General features: G+C 33.0%; 1 protein-coding gene across 1 annotated transcript in view; it reads right to left on the bottom strand.

Annotated features, from left to right (window-relative positions):
- LOC129220625 (protocadherin Fat 4-like) overlaps nucleotides 1-24,605 on the bottom strand; it is a 190,189-nt gene that overhangs the window by 87,924 nt on the left and 77,660 nt on the right. The window contains 16 exon segments of the mRNA XM_054855055.1: nucleotides 101-240; nucleotides 1,178-1,361; nucleotides 3,460-3,698; nucleotides 4,255-4,433; nucleotides 4,770-4,894; nucleotides 6,096-6,223; nucleotides 6,308-6,410; nucleotides 8,257-8,517; nucleotides 9,787-10,026; nucleotides 11,034-11,345; nucleotides 11,742-11,870; nucleotides 11,951-12,035; nucleotides 14,078-14,163; nucleotides 21,468-21,597; nucleotides 23,975-24,132; nucleotides 24,135-24,188. Coding sequence (XP_054711030.1) covers nucleotides 101-240; nucleotides 1,178-1,361; nucleotides 3,460-3,698; nucleotides 4,255-4,433; nucleotides 4,770-4,894; nucleotides 6,096-6,223; nucleotides 6,308-6,410; nucleotides 8,257-8,517; nucleotides 9,787-10,026; nucleotides 11,034-11,345; nucleotides 11,742-11,870; nucleotides 11,951-12,035; nucleotides 14,078-14,163; nucleotides 21,468-21,597; nucleotides 23,975-24,132; nucleotides 24,135-24,188 — 2,553 coding nt within the window.

Here is a 24,605-nt window from a genome sequence, read left to right on the forward strand (position 1 = left end):
TCATCATTTACTTTAAAAACTTGACGTTGAATTTGTTTAAGTAAAAATGTGTTTTATGAGGGCAAATTCTGAGCGAACAATAAGCATTAAGCATGAATACCTGTAAGAAGCAGTGACCTGCTGGTAAATTTTCAGCTAAAGAAGCTGAGTATGACATCTGGGAGAACACAGGAGGATGATCATTGGTATCGATGACGTCAATGGTTACAACAGCCAATCCATACAAAGAAGTAGCATGTGCTAAAAGTGATAAAGTTTAATACTTATTTAAAAATAATAGTGGAGATAAATAATAGCAGTGTTAAGAACTCAGTCAATTTGAAGTATTAAATCATAATATTTTCATAATTTTTTAATTGCAAATTATTGTAAATTAGGAATTATAAAATAATCATCGTAACGCTATATATCGACACCAATTTCAAGAGACGAAAGAATAAAGATGTGAAGCAATTTATAATCGTAGAAATTGGCGTAATATTAATTTTTATAACGGAAAAAAGGAAATATATTTAAAAAATGAATCATTCTACGTTTTAAAAATTTGCATTATATTTAAATGCTTATTCGAATCAATTCGTAAGCCTCCCATGAAGCAATTATGAAGTTTAGGCAAAAATAACAGTTATCCATTCCTTTCACTTTCAAACGTTTTTTCCTCCAACAGATTTCATTATCTTGCCAATGCTTCAATGCTAGAAGCTTGCAGACTAATCTTCAGTAACGTTTATATTGAAGAGAAAAAAGAAAAAAAACAGGCTATATTTATTTCCATGCCCTTTCTTATTATTAAGTTCTAGATGCAAACCTGCTATTTATATTTTTTCCAGTAAAGTAGGGAGGTACAGAAGGAACAATATAATCACACATTTTTTTTTAATTATTTTTAACGCTTATACATCAACATGTGCAAGTATTTCCAAAGCTCAAATATGTCCGAGAATTTGCAGCCAATTTTTTCCGCTCAGAATATGTTTTACATGCAAAATGTCATCGATAAATACATGGCGCATGGAATTTGAGGTAAAAAAAAATAATTTGACTACTCGTAGAAATTTTATAAGTTTTATTCCAAGGATTTGTTTGAATAAAAAAAATTAGCTTTTAGAGTGAATACTATAGTTAAACGAGATCGATCTAATTTTATATTGCGCTTATAAATGTAATTAAATCTTACAATCTCTAGCTTCCACTAGAAGGCTGTAGGATTTAGTCTGGTCATAATCCACTCGATGAGCTTCAGTTGGGATGACAAATATTTCACCAGATGACGGGTGGAGATCAAAAATACCGTCTTCATTTCCACTCTTGATACTGTATGTTACAGTGTTGTTTTGCAGATCGCGATCAACAGCCAAAATCTGAAAAGAAAAAAATATTTTGTCATTATCGAACAAACAATTGGTTTTTCTGTGCTCAAGAGTTTTAGATAATTTTCATAGCATTTTGTGTACAACTTAATTGTTTTAAGTATGTGAAAGTATCGAATCCATTAATATTTGTTTGTTATTTTAAGGGGGTATTCCAGTCTAGAGGCTTGGTTTTAAGGTGGTTACACGGGAGTAGTAGGAAAAAAAACAGTAGCTATGTTCACTATCCATTTTCATCAGTTTCTTATTGATAATTTAAAAGCATAAAAATCTATAATAATTGAAAGAAAAAAAATTCAAAATTGAAGTTGGTGAAAGCTGGCAAAGTGGGGACTCTAAAAAAGGGGCGGTCTCTTGGTTGACATGATTCCAATCTACCAGGTGATCTGAAATATAAAGTTAAGGTTAATTCCTACTGGACAAGGATGTAGAATGGTCTTGACGTAGCCGATTTGAAAAAAAAAATCACAAAATGGCGTCCTTTTGAAAAAAAGTTCATTTTTTGACTCTTTTTTTGAATTTCAGTATTTTTTTTAAATAATAAAAATCAAAAATTACAAAAAACCCTATGACAATTATGATATGATGATATGAGACAATTTTGATAGTACTAAGAAAAACTGTACCAAATTTCAAGTAAAGCGCTGCATTAACACTTGAGATTAATGTCAACCATATCGTCAACCATATCGAAAAAACTAGGTTTGAGAAAAACGAGTTTAAAGTTAGCAGTCTCATTTCAGCGAGAAAGTTTATTTTAACAAAATTAACTGTAACTCAAAAAATAATTTTAATTTCCATAAATCCTCCTACAGACTATTCTTGAGAGCCTAAACTTTGAGAAAATGAAGGTGGGAAAAAATCGATTTTTTTTTTTTTTTTTTGAAAATCTAAATTAGAATACCCCCTTAAGTGTTATTGCGAAATTAACTAAGAGATATTGATCGGATTGACCTTATCATTGTCTCAAACCTTAAGAGCATTTATATTTCCAATTTTCATGATACTTATAAAAACAAACATCTTTTTCACTTCGTTTTACAAAGTAAAGGAAATATTGTATTCGCGCGAAAAAAAAAAAAAAAATTCACCCAAAAATCGGCCTTAATTTCCATTTTTCTCGCTCCCGAATGAATATTGAGTTTTATTTTCAACCCGACCGCACGTGGATGACAATCCCCGAATTAATTTCAACGACTTTTCTCGTGACATCCGTATGTACGAATGTATGTGCGTACGTGTGTATGTTTCTCACATAACTCAAAAATGGTATGTCATAGAAAGTTGAAATTTGGTGCACCTCACCTTTTGGTTGCAATCGGATGTTCCAAAGGGGGTTTTTACACCTTTTTGGGGGGAAATCATTGTTAATTTCAATGCAACCTGAAGTGATGTTATAATTTGGCAATCGCTTGGCGATGTATCGCCAAGCTTTTGGTCACCAAATTTTTAGCCGCCCACAAATTTGGCGTTTTTTTTTTTTTTTTTTTTTTTTTTTTTAAATCTGGTTTCATTTTGGCCACTGTTGGCGATATTTAAAGAGTTAACCATTGAATCACATTAAAATGTCCAATTTTGGGGAAATTAATTTTTATAAAACTTTTTTTTGCTTCAGTTCACAACAAACTTCGGGTAAAAATATTTAAAGTGCTTCTTTGCTTACACCAAGGCACCATTGTCATTAACTTGGCGTAAAAGGAAGTAATGTGATGCACACATCAACTCCTTTATTAACACTTTAACGCACCCCTTAATAAATATGCTTAGTTAATCTTTGAACTTTTTGCTAAAAATATTTTTCACAATAGTGTGAAGTCAGCATTCGTACAACCTGTAGCAATTCTGGAAACGTTTAGACAAACATTTTTGATTTTCACAAGAAATACATGAAAATCAATGAAATCCTGAAACTTTGCCCGAAACTAATCTATGACTTTTCGGAGTTTTCTAACATTGCATTATTTTGAGTTTGGGTTGCATATTTAAGACGAAATTCCCTTTTCTTAACGATCGAACTAAGTTAATAGGGGAGAAAAATTAAACAAATTGTCTCTTAGGATACCAGAGATTAAAATTATATATTTTATACCTTTAAGATTGGTTTATTACTGATTTGCTTCTCAGTGATTTGTCCATGGTAAGAGAGCCTGGTAAAGACTGGGGGATGATCGTTTCTTTCTCGAACCCACACGTTTACTTGAACACCAATGCTGTTGTTCTGTGGGAGGCCGTCGTCTGTAGCACGGGCGATGAAGGAAAAGCGCGTTCGAGCATCGAGGTCTTTTTTGACATACACGATTCCAGAATCCTCATCGATTGTGAAAAAAGCTATCAAGGAATAAATAGAAATTTTTGACTTCAACAGTGTTTGAAATTAATTAGATAGCAAGGTTTTTAACATGCATAGTTTTGACATAAAGTTGAAAAGCAAATGCGCTTTACACTCTGAAAGTCACAATTTCAAAAATGGCGCAGAAGGAGTCAAATTTGAACACATCGCAGAGTCAAAATGGCTCCGACTACATGGTGTTCAGATTTAAAAACATTCAAATGCTCATCAAATACTCAAATCAACATGTGCTCATTTTTGAGTTATTTGTGCTCATTTTTGAATGAGTAATAATTTTGAAATTGAGTATTGACCCAGTTATGTACTCAGTTTTGAGTATGAAATGATTCAGCACACATTTTGAAAACGTGGGTACTCATATTTGAAACAAAAGGTTTGAAGAAAATTCGAAAGCTTGAATGTACTAATTTTTCTCAATATACAGTGAAGACAAATTCATTTATCAGTGGGATTTCTTTCCATTGAAAGAAAAAATATCTCACTATATTAATAATATTTCTAAATTATAAAAAGGATTTATGTCCGTCCGTGTACCTGTATCTCCTCCAGAGAGGCTGTACTTGATTTTGTCTCCATCTCCGTCGAAAGCTTTCACGTGCCCGATTTTGGTGCCCCGGGCGGCATTTTCCTCGGCTCGGAAGTCGTATGGCAGGCCGACGAAATCCGGAGCAAACTCGTTGATGTTCTGCACCTTGATCACAACGTTCGCCGATCTGTGGCAAGAGGCAATTGTACAAGGGATTAGAAAGCTTGCTTTAGGCAAGACGAAAATGAAAACAAAAATGGTGAAAGTCTACTATTTCAGGTAAGTTGGAAACATGTGAGTTTTACATGAACTAAAGAGAAAGAATCAAATAATACGCAAGAATACAAAAATCGGCTCTCAAAAAAATAATAAATAATTTTGCTTTCTCGCCTTTTACTTATGCAGAATGTGCATCTAAATGACTGCGGATAGAAAGTAGTTCGATTTATTAGGGTTTGGATTGATAAGAATTTACTGTATTATCAATACGGAAGCGAAATTTAATAAAAAAAAAAATGCTTACCCAACTCGTGGTGGCCTTCCTCCATCAACTGCGAAAACTGTGAACTCGTGTTGATCGTTAGTTTCATAATCCAAATTAGACACAAGTGTAATGGCACCAGTTGCATTGTTCACCAAAAATACATCCTGTTTTAATAATATGCGTACATTAATAAATGGTCGGTTGTATATAAATTAGTTTCAAACATTTATCCAGAGCCTGATTTTTCCTCTAAACCAATAAAGTCTAGTCTAAGAGGGCTATCAACGTTAATCAAACAGAAGTTATACCACTATGCGGTTTTTATTTGTTTTTCATGATGCTTAAAACCAAGAACAATAAACGACTAATCACTTCTATTTAATATTTTGTTTGTTGATATCCGCAAGGTACCATCAAGTATTATGTGCAGTAACAAAAAAGGGCGGTTGCAACTCCACAGCACTTTCTTCGATTGCTCTACTCAGGACGTGTGACGCTGACTACTCTAAAATTCTAGCGTGGGCAAATCCGTTTCTGTCAATATTAATGCATAAATATTCAATACAAATATCCATAAATCTGTTATATTTTTTCATTAATGTGCGCATTTTTGTGGATATTTTTATTTTTACCATCTTGGGCCATCATGAAGCGCTGTCATATGGCACAGTTCTACATAATGGCTGACAAAAGATGACTGTAAATTCCGAGTCACAGTATTGAGGACCATGTGCCATGGATGTTTAGCAGGTGTCTTCGATGTCGTTGATAACTTCTGATAGAACTATCCAGCGATATATTCACTACAAACACAAATAAGAAACGTAAAAAAAGTAAAGTTTTGTAATTTAGCCAGTAATGTCAATTTCCACTATTTTCTGGTACATTTAAAATTTAAATATGATTTTACTTTTATCTTCTATATTTTTTTGGTAAAATTCTCGTCTAGAGAAATAGAAAAGTAAGTAATGATGACATATTAGCACTAAGCTAAGAAATTTTATTGTTTACTTTATTATAGATAAATGTTTCTGATACTAATAGCCTTTATAAAAATGTGAAGCAGGAAAAAACATGTGTCACAGCAGAAACGATGTCAAATGTAGTTTCTGCTTCAAATTACAATCTGTAACTCAATCCATGATATTATGTGGTAAGTTCAGAGAAATAACCAATGAAAAAATTGAAAAAAACTAAATTATTGCAGTGAAACATGTATATGCAGAAAATATAAGCGATTAAAAATTACAATTGATAACACTTCGAATGAAAATGAGAATGATGTTAAAATATGTCTTTAACCAAATAAATTTAAGTTTCAAAATTTCGCTACCCCATAACTTTCATGAAAAATCAAGTACTTACATCAGATCCATTCGTGTAGTACCGATCGATTTTGCCATTAGGTCCTGCATCGATATCTTTCGCCCGAAAAAATGGCGGCAAAGTTGTCCCAAGGGGAATATTTTCAGGAAGTTCCAAGGCGTAACGTTCTGAAAGACAAAAAATCGTTAATATTAAACAGACTTTTTTTAGAATTCATTAGTAGATCGTTAATGAAAGTTTAAAACTTTTACCTTCGTCGAATGTGGGTGTGTTATCATTAACGTCATCTATAACAATAACGACGGGTACGCTGGTGTTGAAGGAATTGCTGGAAAGCTGGTCCCTGGCAAAAATCTATGAAGATACAATACCTTAATTTTTCAATCTCAAAATCATTGAACATATTATTTGTCAAATTCGACGAAAATTATTTAACGTTTTAGTAAGTAGTGGATGGTAATTTTTTTGATCATAAAAGAATTTATACATTAGTTTTGGACTAACAAGGAGTAACAAAGTACGATGTAATTTCACATAAGTATAAGAGTCAAGCAATAATGTTCAGCAGTAAGCGAACTGTTTAGTTTTAATTCGTCTTCACTTTTACTGTTACTTTTCATTTCAATATGGCATTTTCAATACTTGAATCTTTGTAAGTACCTTAAAATAGTACGAAAAGTATTTATAGTTACATTGTTTGCGCAATAACTTTAACCTCTTGACAAACAATGACGTCCGAGAGATGGTATTCATTATATGAGCCAATGTAAAGTTTAATGTATCAAAAAACGTCATTCTTTACTACATGTTCTATTTTAGACTTTGATGTCTTCGAAACGTCCTTCATTACATATTCCAATGTAGACTTTGATGTCTCCGAGACGTCATTCATTGCATGTTCCAATGCAGACTTCGCTGTATCAGAGACGTCGTTCATCACATGTACCATTGTAGATTTCTATGTCTCCGAAGAGTCATAACATGTTAAGAGGTTGAGTAAAAATTTATATGTGATTTATTTATAAAGTTTCTTTCCACGACATTTGTGGATATTAAATAAAAATTACAATTTATAATAAAACACTGATAACATACTTTTTTTTTTTTTTTTTTTTTTTTGTCAAACGTAAGACAAGGAAACTGTTACTTGAACGTCAATCGGCTTTATATTTAACTTGCATACCAGTGAAAAGCATTCGCACTAAGAAATTCAAAAACAGAGTTTTAAATATATTTTCGGATAACAGCAAAAATGTGACTTGTTTGTATATATTTTTCCCTGATAGCGGTGAAAAGTAAAATGATATTTTTCTCTTGAAGTTTGCTTAAGTATTAAGGAAGTAATGGTGTATCTGCGAAAAACACCTATGAAAAATAATCTATATGATACTGCAGTTTACTAAGTTAATTTTTTTTTTTCTGGATTAAACGCAAAAACACAAATGCCAATCATTTAAGATTATATGTTCATGGAAATTTGATTCAGGATTCACATAAGGAAATTAACCAATCAAAAACTAAACTCTCTGACCATGGAAGTATCAATCCCATAACCTTCGCCTTATCAGCAGGACGCTCTTACCAACTGACCTATCCATGGATGATGTACACCAAAGCGGTGCGTATAGTAAAGTAGCAAAATAAACTGAAATTAGCTATTTTTAAAAATATTTTTAAAAAGTTATATTGCGATTTACCGTATCAAAATTAATGTCCTGTTTTCTGATTTTAGCAACAACAGAACTGTAGCTCAGAATCTTGCGATGAGTTAAGCTAAATATTAATGGTAATTTGGATCTGAAAACTGCTGAAGAAAATTAGTCATTAAAACTGCCCATGGGGATTCGAACTCACGACCTACGCATTATTATCACTACGCGCTAACCAACTGAGTCAATGAATCTCTATTTTGTGATTCTATTAATTAAAACATTGCGCCATGGAAAATAAAATAAATCGTTTTTTTTCGAAAAAAAAAACAATATGTGAACTGTGTCTTTATTGTTTGCCGAAAGTGTAGAAAAAAAAACTTTTAAAAGATGTCTTATGAAATTTGATCAAGTTATGTAGGAGTTATAGAATTGCTAGGGAAAAAAATTGAGAAAAAAATATATAATTAATGCTATCGTTTTTTCTACATAATAAAGCCACAAAGAAATTCATTTGTGCATAAACATATATTTTACTTATATTAACTCACCCTCAACTGGAATACTTGTTGATTATTAGGTGGATCTCTGTCAACAGTCTCAGTCAATACTAGCTCTCCAGATCTGGGATTGATCCAGAACCTTTCCTGAGAATTCCCATCCCCAATCCAGTAAAGAATGGATTGGTCTCTTGGACTTCTGTGTAAATTGGTTGCATTTAAATACCCAATACCTTCACTGCGAGGTAAATTCTCTGGGATTCTGAACTGGTACGACTGACGATCAAAGACAACCAATTCGTCGTTGACATCCTAAATGAATAAAAATACATTGATGACATCTGTAACAGCTAACAAAACCGTATACAATTTTAAGGACTAAATTGAAGCATTGCGTTTCTTTACTGCAAGTATCAAAATACTAGTTTTTCTTACATGTGATTTGTCAAACATAAGGAGTTCTTTTTATCTGATACTTATTTATGATAATAGCTTATTGTTAATAGCATAATTATGAATGAAAATGCCATTGTTCAAATATGAATTTAGGGTATTTAAAATGAGGACTAATTGATATTTTTTTTTTCATTTTTCATGTGTAGTCTCTAAGGGTATATATGCTATGCAAGATGTGGTTAATAATTTACAGTGCTGAATTAGGGGATGAAAAATAAAACAGTTTGCATTTACAAATCATTGCTTCTTATACTGATAAATTGATAAAGTGGAATTTGGTAAGGAAAATAAAGGATTAGAAATAAGATATGACGATGCTATGATCAGAAAACTGAGATATGTCGTGACTGTTACTCTAACAAAAACAGAAAGACAAGTTTCTATATACAAATGGCTAAAGCAATGATTCTCATCTACATGACTTTTTTCATGCTTAAATATATGGTTGTAATATTACCTACACGTAACTTTTACTGTTTCAGTTTTCTGACAGAAACAAAATAAATATTTGGTATGTATAAGAGTAATATGGGTCGAAAATTTTAGAAAACACGGAAAATTCGTTTCTTTGATAAAAATATAAGAAATATGTTTCTTTGTGTCTAAATTTTATATGCGTTGTGTGCAAACTTTATTTAAAGTTTAAATTTTATTTTCTTGACAAAATTTATTGGTGGTTTTAAAGGATAACGCAGCATATACTTAATTATTAATTAATTGCTGAAACATTACTGTTTTTATAACTATTTGACGCTATTTTTGTTTTAGTTTTCAAGTACTGTTGGAAGAACAATTTACGTAACTATTAAAAACGTCACACACGGTCAACTATTTTGATATTTACATATGCATTCGGGAATAGAGCAGGTGAACGAAATTTTCTTAAAAAACCGCTGTCTTTTCATGTCTGTGTGGAGTTTTTGCCTGTGTAACTTTCTAAATCACAAATTATTAAACAATAACAAATTAAAATGAAAATCATTCTGTCAGAATAGCGGCAATGGAGCTTAAGTCAGATATGGATGATGGAGCTTAACACAACAATGTAAGAAATTCATTTGAGTTCTGAAGCAAATAATTCGCACAATTATTACTGAAGAAACTGCAACCATTAAATGCACTTACTATAACTTGAATGACTAGCTTCACAAAGGGATTGGCGAGGGCGGAGGCTTGAGGACCTTGGAATGGTTTCACGTTTCTAGCCGCCACGTGCAGCACATATTCTGATTGTCTTTCGAAGTTGAGCTTATCAGAAGTGGTGACAACGCCATTATCCTCGTCGATGGTGAACATTTTCTCTTCGTTTCCACCGACTATGAGATATTTCAGTAGCGCATTTTCTCCTGTGTCGTCATCCTTGGCCTGGATTTGACAAAATTTTGAAATATAAGTTTGCGCTTCAAGTTAACACAAATGTTATGTTCCACAATTGAATCAATAAAATGTGATTAGTTTATATCAATGTAATATTATATACACACACATATTTAAAACAGATAACAGAATAGTAGAAAGTTACCGAAAAACATTTTTCTGAAAAGTACAGGAAAGATTGGATGCCAGTCCCTGAGAATAGCACTATACTGCGTTCATGGGGGGGACTAGATGTTAACAAAAAAAGGGGGGGCGAACACATTTGGCGACGTCAATCACATGCTTGGCTTTTAAAATGAACGTATCGGTACCCAGACAATGCGAATACTATTTTTTTTTATTTATTTACTTATTGTTGTTCCATAGAAAATTCCCATATTACTAACTTGCTGCCAACCTGCTTGTTTATCTTTGGTTTAGCTTTTACCCAAACAGAGTATAATTCTGTGAACGGCATGGAACCAATACGCTTGCTACGCTTCCCCATCAGAAAAAAGTACAAGATTTCCTGATACATAATCAGTTTCTTTAATCCTTTACCAACTTTTACTGAGTTGAAATGGAGCAGATGAAACGTACGAAATAGACTCCTCCACAGTTGAGATTAGGATTGCCAAAAGTACCTGAGAGTACCTATAACTGATGATCTAACGAGATCGTACCAAGTGTGACTTGAGAAATATATTTTTACTTTGTGGCTAGCATTTTTTACATAAAATCTGATATATATTTTCCATCGCAACTTTTCTAACCCCAATAGGAAAGCAAAATACTGCATAATTAATTGTGGGTTCACATTGGCGGACTCAGTTTACTTTTTTTATAAAAGTTCACATGCAGTGTTTTTATATATTTTATGTAAATTACTTAACTCTAGTTATGGGTTCAATGCGTCGAAGTCTTAACCGGAACTGTACTACTTCATCTGGATTCCACAATTTTATGAAACAAATCCACACAATACATAAACACAAAACGAATTTTAAAAAACTTACATGCATCTTGTGAACTGTGTAAGGGGGATTTTCTTCTTCGGGAACGCTGACAACATAAGTATCCGAGTCAAAGTAAGGCGGACTGTCATTGATATCTTCTACACGCACTCCAACGGTGGCCGTTCCACTCAACTGAGGTGTTCCAGCATCGAAAGCAATCACTAAGAACTCTATCATGGCCTCTCTTTCTCTGTCCAAACGTCTTCTGCTGAAAATATTACCCGCCTCGTCAATCTTAAAGGCCTCTCCAGCCTGCTCTCCTAGCAGTCTGTATCGCACGATTGCGTTGCGTCCAGAATCGCTGTCCAAGGCCTAAAATAGGAAATTGGTATGCTTTGCTTCATTAAATTGTATTTGGATGTTAGGATGGTTATAAGAGTACTATTACTATTCTGTAAACTGTAACCGAAGCAACCAATCTGGTAGTACTTATCCAATCCTGGTACTTATCTTACCTCTCAAAAAATCCCACTTTACCCCTTTTGGGGTAAGTACTCTTAGGTTGGGAATCACTTACTTCAATCAATATACAGTATACATTTTTTTTTTTTTTTTGCACTTAGAACACAATTTAAACTATGATTATGACACAATAGCGTTATCTTAATCGTAATATTATCTATACATATACTTTTGCTGTATTTTATGAAAATCAATGAGTTAGGACGACTACTTTTCAGTCAGTCAGGTAAAATCCATGATACTTACAAGTATTGATCCAATGGTAACATTTTCTTGCATTTCTTCTACAATAGAGAAATTGTAGTAGCTGTGAGTAAACACAGGTTGTTGATCATTAATATCCACAACATTCACTGTCATTGGAGAAACAGCGGTCTGAAAGATTTAACATTATAAATATCCATGCAATTGACTGTACAATTCTCTATGCTCAAAAATTTAAATAATTGACTTACATTAATGCCATCCGAAACTTGTACAAGAAGATCGTAACTTTGTTTCTTTTCGTAGTCCATCACAGCCGAAGTCAGAACTTGTCCCCTATTAAGTATAGCAAGGTATTTTTGAGAGATGTATCGCAAAAAATATAAAACAAGGTTTTTTTTTCATTTTAATTTAAAATGATACCTAGTTTTGGTAAAAAAATAAGGTAGAATTAAATACTTTCTAACTGGCCTTTGTTCTTTTCTAGTGAGTTGTTTTCCTAGTTCCATAGAAACATCACATACATTTTCATGAAATAGTACACATTCCCATTTCTTATAGGTACATAGTACACAGTTATCATTATCAAGATATGAATTGTTAAGGGCAGCAAAACTCACATTGTACAGTTAGTTATCGTAGTAATGACTAAGCATGTATAAATGCTTCATGTCTAGAAATATTCGGGGTGTAGCCAGGCAACGTGAATCATTAAGTTCACTTGACTTAACATCAGATCTTTATACTGCGTGCTATTAAGAATAAGAAGACTGCCTTTTTAGTCTTAAGTCGGCTCGCCTCTGCTTTACACAAAAATAAGTTTCCCACAGTTGTATAATGCCTTTTGACATTCAAAAAATTCATTAACCTCGGTTTAGAACAACATATTCTTATCGCAAAGGAAACTTATAGCAACGAAACTTGCAACACTATTTGAGCATTATATTAAAGACTTTGACAAAATCCTGGTTCATCATGCTACTATTAGGTTCTTATGAAGGCGTAATTCAGAGGATCCGGTTACAGTAGCCGTTGTATACGCCAAGAACTGAAAATATGAAATTCTACAGAACTTATTTGATCTGGAGTGAAAGGCATTGTTCTCGTTAAACAACAGTCAGGTTGGGTAAGACAAAACAACGTCAGAAGAAGCACAAATTTGCAAATAACAGCAGACACGTGTTTCGACGTTACAGGGAACGCCTTTTTCAATGCAAAAATAATGAGCTTATGGATGAAAAGACATCCGACAAAAGCTTTACTGAATTTCATTTCGCCAATACGGAAATTAAGGATTTAATTTTCCTTTCCCGTACTTTTCTTAAGCAATGTTCTTTTGTTTTTGGCTTTTGGCTTTTGTCGGATGTCTTTTCATCCATAAGCTCATTATTTTTGCATTGAAAAAGGCGTTCCCTGTAACGCCGAAACACGTGTCTGCTGTTATTTGCAAATTTGTGCTTCTTCTAATGTTGTTTTGACTTACCTTACTGTTCAGCACAAAGGTATTTATTTATCTTAACAGTCAGGTTGTTTTGATTGAATGTAATGCTTCGTGCATGATCGTAATGTTGCGTTTAAAACCGTGATTTTTTAAAATTTATTTCTTTATTTATTTATTTTTTACAGAACGTGATTCAGAAGTGCCAGATGGGTTGGTGAAAAGTAAATAGAAATTACTTTTACCTTAAAATTAGACACCCAAAATTTGGAATCAGTTATTCATGAATTGATGAACATGCCTGTATATTACATGATTGAATATGCTGCTGATGCACAAGTACGTTGACATCTCTGTATCAGGGAGGTAAGGGGTACTATATGTATATTTTTTGGCGCTCTCCAACCCTCCACCGGTAACTTTTCGATATTGAAGTTCAAAAAAATCAACTTTAGACGAGTTTAATGATGTTGGGAGAGGGAGGTTTGGGGTAATCGCCTGGAAATGTTTCGGAATTAAAGTCCGAAACCTTTGTGATTATTTTTATAAGCCTGTATACATTATAGTAAAAAGTAAGAAATGCAAATTGATCGCCCCTAAGATGAAACACTTCTGGGTCCGCCCTTGAAGCACTGAGATTTTTTACGCCCATAACTATCACTCCAATGATAATCATTGTACACAAAAAGAAATCCTTCAAGATCATCTTTTGGCTGATTTTGTTTTTGTGAATTAGTGCCCATTCTTACCTTCCTTCCCCTCCTCCAAATACTGATGGATTATAAGCAAAAATATTCTGAACACTGTTGTTAAAACTTTTTAAATTGTCATTTTCCCCAATGCGCAAAAAGTAGAATTTCAATATAGTTTCAATCAAAGCGAAAGAAGAACTATAGATTTCCATGCACTTAGCGTTTTATAAACATAAAAAAATACTTACGTAGAGGGATTAACGATGAAATTTCCCTCATCATTCCCGGCGACAATCGAAAAGTGCAGCACAGTGTCAGCATCCGGGTCTTTCGCCTATGATTTAAATATATATACATATATATTCATAGGGGGAAAATTCAAAATCATGTTTCAAAAAATAGACTACGAATTTTCAATGCAAGATTATTTTCCACTTTACAAGTATCTACGGTCAAAAAATGACAATCGTTATTATTGCTATAGTTGCAGTATAACCTCGTTTCATCGAACTAACTATGACCAGGCAATTCAAATAAACAAAAATTTGGACAATCCGGGTAGTTTTAGATAATAAGCAAAAACAAATTCTTAAATAGGTCTTACAGAACTTTGTACAGATAAAAACAACGCATCGTTACAAAACCGCATAGGATTGTATAGAGCAAAAATATTTTCATTTATAGTTCAACTCAGTGGTATCGCACTGACGTACAGTGGGGTGAAAACGCCAAAAAGCACTTATAAATGGATTTTCCCCCTATATTTAACCAATTGAGGATTAATAAATTGCACAGGCCTACCTCTTATGCAATCAAAACTGGAATTTTAGTGTTTTGAGCCTTTCGTCCACTACAAAGCTGAAGGGAGCCTTTAGAAAGTTGTAGAACCATGAGTGCTTGAATTCACAAAAATTGCTTTTAAGCAGTCTATTTTTTTTTCTTATTAAAGGCGGGTATATTTAATTTTTCTCGTGTCCAACGATAGTAATAGGACGAAAAAAAAATGGTAATCGAATTCTCAAACCGAAAATCGGTTTTGATCAGCACCGAAAACTTGGGAATTCAAGGTTATTTTTTCCAAAACAGTCTATAAAAAAAATGTCCTCTTACGTCCTCTTAGAAAATAATATTAATTAGTCATAAATTGTGTGTAGAAAGGCCCTGAAAAGGAATTAGCTGCGTAAACCTGCGAATTTTGGACCCTCAGCCCAAACAAACAAAGGAAAGAACTCTATAATAACATGCCAGTGTAAACAAACAAGCGAGAGGGGTTTAAAAACATTTTTAAGCGCTTTTTGGCGTTTTCGTCCCACTGTGTGATGCTCCAAGTACGCCATGATGTTTGTTAGGTTACTATGTTTTATTGCACGATCTATGCAAGAGTTCTACATCAAAAGAAAAAAAGCGAATGTTTGGCGTACTTACAGCTCAGCTATCATGGTTTAAAAACTATCATTTTGAAATATAAAACTTTTAAAAAAATCTCCAAATTTGATCCCGATAATTTGGAGATCCGGATAAACGAAAGCTGGATAATTGAGGTTAAACTGTAGCTTACTAGATGGAACATGGCATTTTGGATGAAGAGAGGAAAGGCGAAGTAATGAAAATAATGTAAATACGAGGTTTTGGATTCGGAATAAAGCACATAAACCTTTATGTTCAAACAGATATTTAAAAAAACTTTAATACGCGAAAGTGTGTCCTTTGTTTTTCGATGATTTAAATGTCCTCACATCATTTGCACGCTTGACTCACTATAAGAGCGTAGATGTGTATGAGACATGTTGGAACCTTTTTCGTGTTTTAGTCTGTAACGCAGTCATATACAGATATTGATTCATTTGTTTAGGCTTATCATATAGCTACAAATATTTCTTAATATTCAAAGCTCATATATAAGAATACAACGATTGTTAATGTAACGGGAGACAATAGTTTTTCTAAACTATTATTTATAACAGCACCCTGCCAGAGATACTAAAACCATCTTCCCCAGAATAGAAAAGAGTTTCTCCGACTATTTGTACTAGTTGTCTTCAAGTTATTAATTTTGGAACTTACATCCCTTTACTTTTAGGTGCTTCAGTTATCTATCATATAACTTTACACTTAAAATCAAAAACTTCAATTTTTGTTTACATAAGAGATTCTTTTTTTTTCTTTTTCTTTAAAACAGTTGATTTGAATCACGCGAGTATAAATCGGTGAACATTGGCAACTAAGCATTTAAATAAAGAGATTTAAAAAGGTAATACTCTTTCATTATCCTAAGCATAAAGGAACAAAAAGCATGTTGAAACGCTGTTTTAACTTTCAGGTAAACTCAAATCAATTATTTCATTTTGATTTCGAAAACGCTTACTAACATAATTCAATAATCATATTGAACATAATCTGGATTCCAAAAAACATTTTATGTCTCCTTATGGGAGGAAACAAAAGATATGCAAATCATAACTCATTAACCTTTGCACTCCAACTTTCACTGGTTTCTTAAACACTGACTTAGTCATTAACATGGATCAAAAGTATTTAAAACTGCCAGATATTCATAAGTGTCCTTCACAATTAGAATTTGGAACCACCCTTTCGAAAAAGTAAAAAAAAAAAAAACTTTTAACTTCCACTGTGGCCCACATTAAAGACCGGTTTTCACATAATGTGCTTTTTCATGAACAACTGATACCCACACTATATATGAATGACTTTTAAAATATGTGCTACGCCCCTGGGTGCATGACTAGAACAGCTGAGTAATGCATGATAGTAGGTAGGTAAGATACTTGGTTATTCAAAACGGAATCAATCATTTGGAGAAGTTTTACTAGATAAACTTTAATTGTGGACTCTTCATGCATAGCGTTTTGCAAACATAAAATTTAAATGAAATGCATGTAAACGTAGGTTAAAAATAGAGATTTCTATATTTTGGCCACCAGAACGCATCGAGCACAGAAGACATTTTGCACAGTTGACATATGCCGTTAATTATGAAATTGTCGTTAAAGAGAAAAAAAGTGCCCATACTTTTAAAACCTTAAAGATATGGAGTATATCTATGTGGCACTTCTGCTTTTTCACTTTATGAATGTATGTCAGACTACAAGATTGAAAGTTCAGTTGTCTACTCAATCAAAAAATTGAGTTGGGTAATCAATTGTAGTTCACATTTTCATACTTGTGTTGTTTTGGTTGTTAGTTCTCTTTCATATGTAGGATGGTTAATCCAATACTTACCAAATAACGTAACTATATTTTGGAAGTAAAGAAATGCTGGTTTTCAACTGTTTCCAGGACATTCGTGTATGCAATTTATATTTGCAAGCATTAATTTAATGAGCATTTAATGGAAAATCACACGTTTGCATGAATGCTTGTGATAATCAATTATGGGAAAAATAAGTGCAATGTCTTCGTCATTGTTTCTAGGAAAATATATTTGCCTTCAAAAGGTGAGTGAAAAACAGTATAAGATGCAGTTTTAAAGTAATGTGTTACGACTTGATATGTTTGTTAATAACCAGAAAGCAACAAAATTAAAAAGCAACAGATTTTATGACAAATGATAAGATTCCAAAAAAAGGAAAAAAAAAGGCCAAATTATCATTTCACGATATGTTCTTGGCATAAAGCATATATTATGTATTTTAATAAATAACATAATCTGAACACGATAAAGATGAATAACACAATATAGTATTTAAAAGATTTTTAAAAAATGCTAAAGAGTACCCCTTAAGGAAAGTTTTTTTTTTTTCAAAAAAAGTTTCAATAACTGAAATTTTAGGAATTTTATTTTATTTTATATTTTTTTAATCCTGCAAAATTTTTGGCTCCCGAAATTTGGCGACCACATCCAAAATTCTCGAAACATACCCCTGTTTTTTTTTTATTAGACACAAACGAAACTCCCTATGCACCACATAGTATCACATAGGGCCCGAAGGTAAGAGGCACAACAGTACAAAATACACAAAATAAAATGAGCACAACATACAAACAATTAACAACGAATAGAGAAGAAAAAAAAACACACACACACACACATACAAAAAGGTCAAACAACTGAATAAATAAAACGTTTTAAAAGAGAAAAAGTCTCGACACTCTGAACCAGAGCAGAAGGAACAGGAGGCCAAGAAACGGACAACTTCCTCAGCTCCCGCATAAGAATTTCTCTCTGGGGGTTAAAACGATTGCAACGAAACAACAAGTGTTCTGGATTTTCAATATCCTGTCCACAATCACAATGTACTAATTTTAACTTAAAAAATTAAATAATGATAAAAATTGGAAATAATTTTTAACCTCTAAAATAGAGCAATCAAAAAATTCTTATTTAATGTCAAACAGAAAACTTGTGCTTAAATTAAGACCAAAATCATTAGAAGAAAATCTAAAATCATAATTTTTAACAAAATAATGTATTCATTCCTTTATGAAATTCAGAAACAATTTATTCTCTTGCATATTCCAAACATTTGCGATTTAGGATGGCTCCTTTCCGCATAACAAGGAAGGAACTACTTTAATGCCCATAAACATCACACAAAAAGAGCAATAAACAATAGAATGCTTAATCCTGCAAAGAACCGGATGAAACGTTCTTCCCAAGTACCTTCCTTAATTTTACAGACGCCCTTCCGTAAAGATAATGTCCTTTCTTTAAGATGTCCCAAAAGAGGCTCATAAATACAGAACACAAAAGAAATCAAGGTGAATATTTCATTAAGTTGTAACAGTTACGTTTGATCATTAATTCAAAGTAACTGTAACATTTTGTCGCTTTTTATACCAGCTATGTGAAATGTCCTCCAGTTGCTGCTTCTTTAACGCATCAATTATTTAGAATTTTCTGTTTTAGTTGTATCTAATTTTTAGTGTTACTTAGACTATTCTGTAAGTTAAATTACTTGCTCGATCTATCTCGGAGGTGAACTTGTCTGTAATTGAGATCGACTTACTGTGACAAATGTGTCGAGATCTAATTTTGAAATTAACCGCTCGTTGGGGAGAGAAGTGGAATAAAATTTCGCAAAAATAGTTATTTTACTGTACGTTTATTAAGTTACAAAAATGAAAATAAAAAGATAAATTATTTAACATATGCATGCAATGAAAGCAAGGATAATTTTAAGCCCTATCTAAAATTAAAAAAAAGAAAAGATCATATTATGGAGCATATGTATACATCTTAAAGAATATTAAGTGAGTTGAGCAATAGTAACTTTTAGGTTACTATTAGGTTACTATTGGTTAGGTTACTATTAGGTTAGTTTTGATGTTACTTTTAGACAAGAAAATGTAAATTCAAGTAACCAAGCAATGAGAGAGAATAATTGAAAACAATTATTCCGCTTAGGTTAGAAGTGCGTTTTTGGCAGACTGGTAAATCTGAGATGCCCTTTTAGTTGGGGCAAACGTAACCTGGCAGCATTGAGAAGGCGAAGCAGGTCCTAATCACAGTGTTCCAACGATAACAGGTTAGGTTTGCCCCAACTATTTTCAACTTACCTGTTGGCAAAAATAATGATAACCGAATGAAATCAGAGAATAGATTTTCTTACGTGAACTTTATTACTGACGTCCAAATGTCGAGTTTTAAGTAACTTTTGTTGAAAAAGACCTGCTTTTATGTCCCCTGGTACAGAATAATTTTGAAAAATATACAGAGAGCTTGAATCTTACCGTATAAAATCAGGTCCGAAAAGTTTTGATAACTGAAAGAAATAAGCAAATACCTTATACATGCATTATATCATCGACGTTCAAATACTGGGTCGAAAATGACTTTTATAAAATCAAGCCATATAAATTTTTAAACATTCCTCTCTATTAGTGTGCAAAAAAACATCGTAAAGCACAAAAAAAAGAAAAAAAAAAGATATTGTCTGACTCGGATAACGCACATAACGTAATGCACGGATAAAAAGAATCCTTTAAACCCGGAAAATTCTTTATACAATGGATTTTACAATGTGCTCAATAAACTGCGTTTGTCTCATGAATCGTTTTTTTTTTTTATATATATATTTATCTAGCTTACAATACGCGAAGATGGAAGGATATAAAAGGTATGTCCCAAGTTATCCTTAAAACTATAAAATACTTATTTTTTCTTTTACCATCTGCAGAATGTACGTGATGAAGTTTTCTGGCACAATGAAACCTATTCTGATGGCCACCCCTCTTAACCGTCAAACTTTTGCCGCACGGATTTTTTAGCTCATTAACTTAATGTTATTAGCACTCCTAGCAACGGTCGCTCAACCCTTCTGAACGGCAGCCGAGTGGATGCGCCCATCCCAATTTTTCAGGGAAATTTATTTACTGATTTATGGCCATTCAGTTCAAGAAAGTTTACAGCAAATTAGGTCTTCAGTTCCAAGATTGGCTGTTAATGAATTCCGATAGTTTTTTTTTCTTTTTTTTTAATTTATTCACTGATATGCAGCCATTCAGTTCAAGAAGGTTTACAGCAAATAAGGTATTCAGTTCAAGATTGGCTGTTAACGAATTCCGATAGTTTTTTTTTTTTTTTTAATTTATTCACTGATATGCAACCATTCAGTTCAAGAAGGTTTACAGCAAATAAGGTCTTCAGTGCAAGATTGGCTGTTAACGAATTCCGATAGCTTTTTTTTTTAAATTTATTCACTGATATACAACCATTCAGTTCAAGAAGATTTACAGCAAATAAGGTCTTCAATTCAATATTGGCTGTTAACGAATTCCGATACTTTTCGAGTAAAAATGTTACTCATGCTTATTTTATTAGTTGGTCAGTGTGTATTTGTAATCTGGGTTGCAAACAACAATGTCGAAGATCATTTTTATGAATCTCGAACAACGTATTGGAATTCTGAGCAATATGGGCATGAAAAATCAGCGAAAGAATTTAGAGAGTAATATTTCGAATTATTTCCAGCACGGAACAGCAATGGAATGATTTGATAACTGCAGTGCCGACTAAGAGAGACCTCGCGTCGTCTGTTTAACGAGTCAGCTAAAATTAGAGTTTTTTAATCCTAGTCTAATATAACACTGGGATTGGTTTAAAAACACATATCCGTTCGCTGTGTACATTATTAACATTTTTTTTAACAAAAATAATTTTATGCCTTTCAGGTGCTAATTCAGTCTTTGACGATCAATTCACTAACACATTTTGTAATGAGCAGCAAACTCAACTTTCAACTGAAGTGATATTTAGGATAATAGATAAAGTCATCGAAAATTCAGATGCAATGAGAAATAAATTGGATAGAGATATACATTTTGAATTGAAAAACGACTTTAAAAACAATTTTCGAGTAGAGTGAAAACTTCAAGTCACAAATTGTATCCTTTCTTTGAAAAATGTAAACAATAATTAAAGAATATACTATTTCCGCTTTAGAAAGGTCTCAAACTTGATTTTATGTGTTTTACTTCAAATACAATGTATTATAGAAATTATATTCCAATTGTAACGAAACCACCTCCTCTGAACAGGCGAAATTTTACGGTAAGGAGTGGAGATCGCTCAGAGAGGTTTCCCTGTACTATCAAAATGAAACCACGATTAAATACTGCAATAATAGAATATAGTCACTACTAGGTAATCTGGTACAGCTTCCAAAATTATTGTCTTACCTGCAACTGATAAACAAGAGCTCCTGGTGGTAGAGATTCTCCAATAAAAGCTTCGTAAGGAGCTCCAATGAACTCGGGAGCATTGTTGTTGATATCTTGTATATTTACATTGACTACAGCAACGGAAGATCTGAAAACAACCGCTTACAATTTAATATCTCATTCACTTTAGAAGCTCTGGAAACTTTTATTGCAAGAAAATTTAATTAAAATGTAATAAAATGAATACAATAAACTATATTCAATAATACTATTATTTAAAATAATAGTAAAATATAAAATATACTCAACTCAACAAAGCAACTGGAGCATAGGACTACTACAAAGTACAATTAGCATAGTTAAAATGACTGAAAGTCCTGAAAAATTTGAGTTTTTTTGTTTTTTAATATTAATTCTTTTTTTCTTTAACTCCTTTTTTTTTTTTTTTGCATATTTTATGACTGAAAAAATTGGTCCGTTGGAAAACTGCACGAGTCTTGGATGTGAGTGATCAGAGATTTTTTTTCTTTTCCAGTTACATTATATTTATTAGAAATTTAAAAGCGGACGAAGTATTGAGTATTTCTAGGAGCATCATTTCCGCTGTGGTAGAAGCCTCGCGTCGTGTGACGGAGGTCGTAGGTTCAATTCCCACCGGTGCCCAGTGCGACATTTCTTACTCTTTGTGTTGTAAATCTTTCCTGTGGCTGTCCGGAGGCAAAGGCGCTAATTACTCGATCAGTTACGTATGTAAAGCTGATTAGCTTCTGTATAAAACAATGAATAAAATTAAGTTTTTTATCCAAGAAATTTTATCCATTTTTTAACTCTGCAAATTGGAAATTTACGTGATCTAACACAAGAAAAACATTGATTTTCGACATTTAGTATTGTCTACTTTTCTACCCTTAGCTACACTATTGTGCTATTCATGGTAAATAAGTTAAATTATAATTTAGCATATATATGTTTACTAGAACAGGCGGTCAGTAGAAGTAGAGTACAAGATTGCCCGTGTGAGACAATATGACACGGGCATGTACAAATTTGCCAGTAACTTTCGCCTTCGTCAGGCGCGGGCAAATGCGTGAAGTAGTAAATAAGGCTGATTGAAAATTAAAGGGATAAATTTACAACTCGGAGCAGTTTGAAAATCCTTTCTTTTGGGGGTTCTCATTATTTTCTCTAATCACATCTTTTTCAGATGAGATGTAAAGGTATGTAACTGGAGAAGCTGCCAATCTATCTTTCTTGTATGAAACAAAAAGTGAGAAGATACGTCAACAGCAAAAGAGGAATATGCATCGATTACTTTCCTTCATGAGTCTTAATCAATCAAAGTCACCATTGTTTTACCGTTCAGCGCCCCAGGGCCGAACCGTTATTAGTAGAAAGTTAACCTTGTGCAACTATGGAAAGCCGGTTTCGCGAAATGTTAGGGAGGTTCCTTCGATTGGTTTCACCTCTCGGTTCGGGTTTTCTGGGTTAGTTGACTTGCACGCATTTTGGAGCATTTTTTTTCTTGCAGTTGTTAAATGTAACAAAATGTAAACATGTTGAACCCAATTATCTTTACCGGGATTATCCGAAGAAAACCGTGTGATTTGCAATTGAATGAAAGTTGGTTGGAGTTCTTACAGTCACAACAATCTATTTAGCGCGCATTGAACAATGTAGCTAATGTTCGTTGCTGTCTACCGTCGGTTCAACATAAAAAAATACCAAAAGCACCCTTAGCCACATTGTTACGAACTCTGAATCTTGCATCTATGGTTTGTTTAGCACATAAAAAAATTATAGTGGCGGAATATATAAGATGCCACTCTTGGATTCGACTTGGGCGTGTTAGAAGTAACCACATTTTAGCCGGTTTTAAGTACAGAAAGGCAAAAGGTGCTTTTTCTTTAACGTTTATTGGAGAAAAGAACATTCAGCTCAAATATTTTTTTAAAAAATCAGAACAGTACTTAAAGAGATTTCGATGCAGTTGAGTGGCATTTAATCACAAAAAAAAGCTGTTAGGAAAAGGAAAGTATTTTCTGGGTCCATGTAATTGTTTTTGCTCATTCTATCCATTTGAATGACTAAAAGTAGTACTTTTGACTGAAGGAAACCACCCCATTGGATGCGACACTGATGTAAGTGAAAAAATTAAAAATTTGTAGAGAACCAACACAAATGATAGGTGATCCTATCCTTTGTTTTGAGGCAAGAGATAGTACTAGTAGCCCAGATAGGTGCTGTTATACAGCATTATTTAGAAAAAAAAATTCAATAAAAGGCCGATCTAGGCCTGGAGCTTTAAGCAAATTTCACTCAGAACTTGAAAATGTCTCTTTACATCCCTTTGCTTCTTATTGCCTCAGTTATATGCTGCTTATTTTTTTTAAATAAGTAGATCTTCATTAAAGATCACAAAAAAATCAGATACCAAGAAACATTTTTGAATATCTTCTACAATAAACAGAGAATAAATACACAGTTTAAAGGAGAAATATAATGAGAATTTGGCATCAATAACTGACCTGCGCTCCGATTCAATACGAGCAAGATCAGAAGCTTGTACGAAGAACGTGTAGCGAGAAGGCTTCTCCCTGATGGTTCGGAACGATTCTAAAATGTAGATGGAACCATTTTCCGGATGCACATCGAAAGGCACTGTCTGACTCAAAACTGTCGTTCTGCCTTTTGGTATCGGACAACTCCATTCACATCCAAGTCAGGATCCAAAGCGATTACCTGGATAAGAAATGCGAACATGTCCATGATCACTCAAAAGTTCCTTTGCAGACATACAGTGGCTCCCAAAAGTGTTCGTACACCTTGAAATTTTATAGTAAAACCAAAATAACGCAAAACTGAATTCAAATATGAAGTCCAATTTTTTTTCACATCATTCCTTTGCCATTCTGAATAAAACCCAGCAGTTTTTTTTCAAAATATTGCCAGATTTTATTTTTGAAATTTGTCAATAAACGAAGAGACAGAGAAAAAAATACGCCTCGAAAGTCATCGTACACTGAAATATTTTCGAATAAACTCTTGATTAAAATTATCATATGTGGGTTTTTTTATTGTTTTTGCATTGTAATGAACACTGTAATGTCATTTGCCTTTAATTTTTTGTTTAATTATTCCCAATTATTCTGCTTATTA

The sequence above is a fragment of the Uloborus diversus genome, chromosome 4 (assembly GCF_026930045.1).
Source record: "Uloborus diversus isolate 005 chromosome 4, Udiv.v.3.1, whole genome shotgun sequence".
NCBI lineage: Eukaryota > Metazoa > Arthropoda > Arachnida > Araneae > Uloboridae > Uloborus > Uloborus diversus.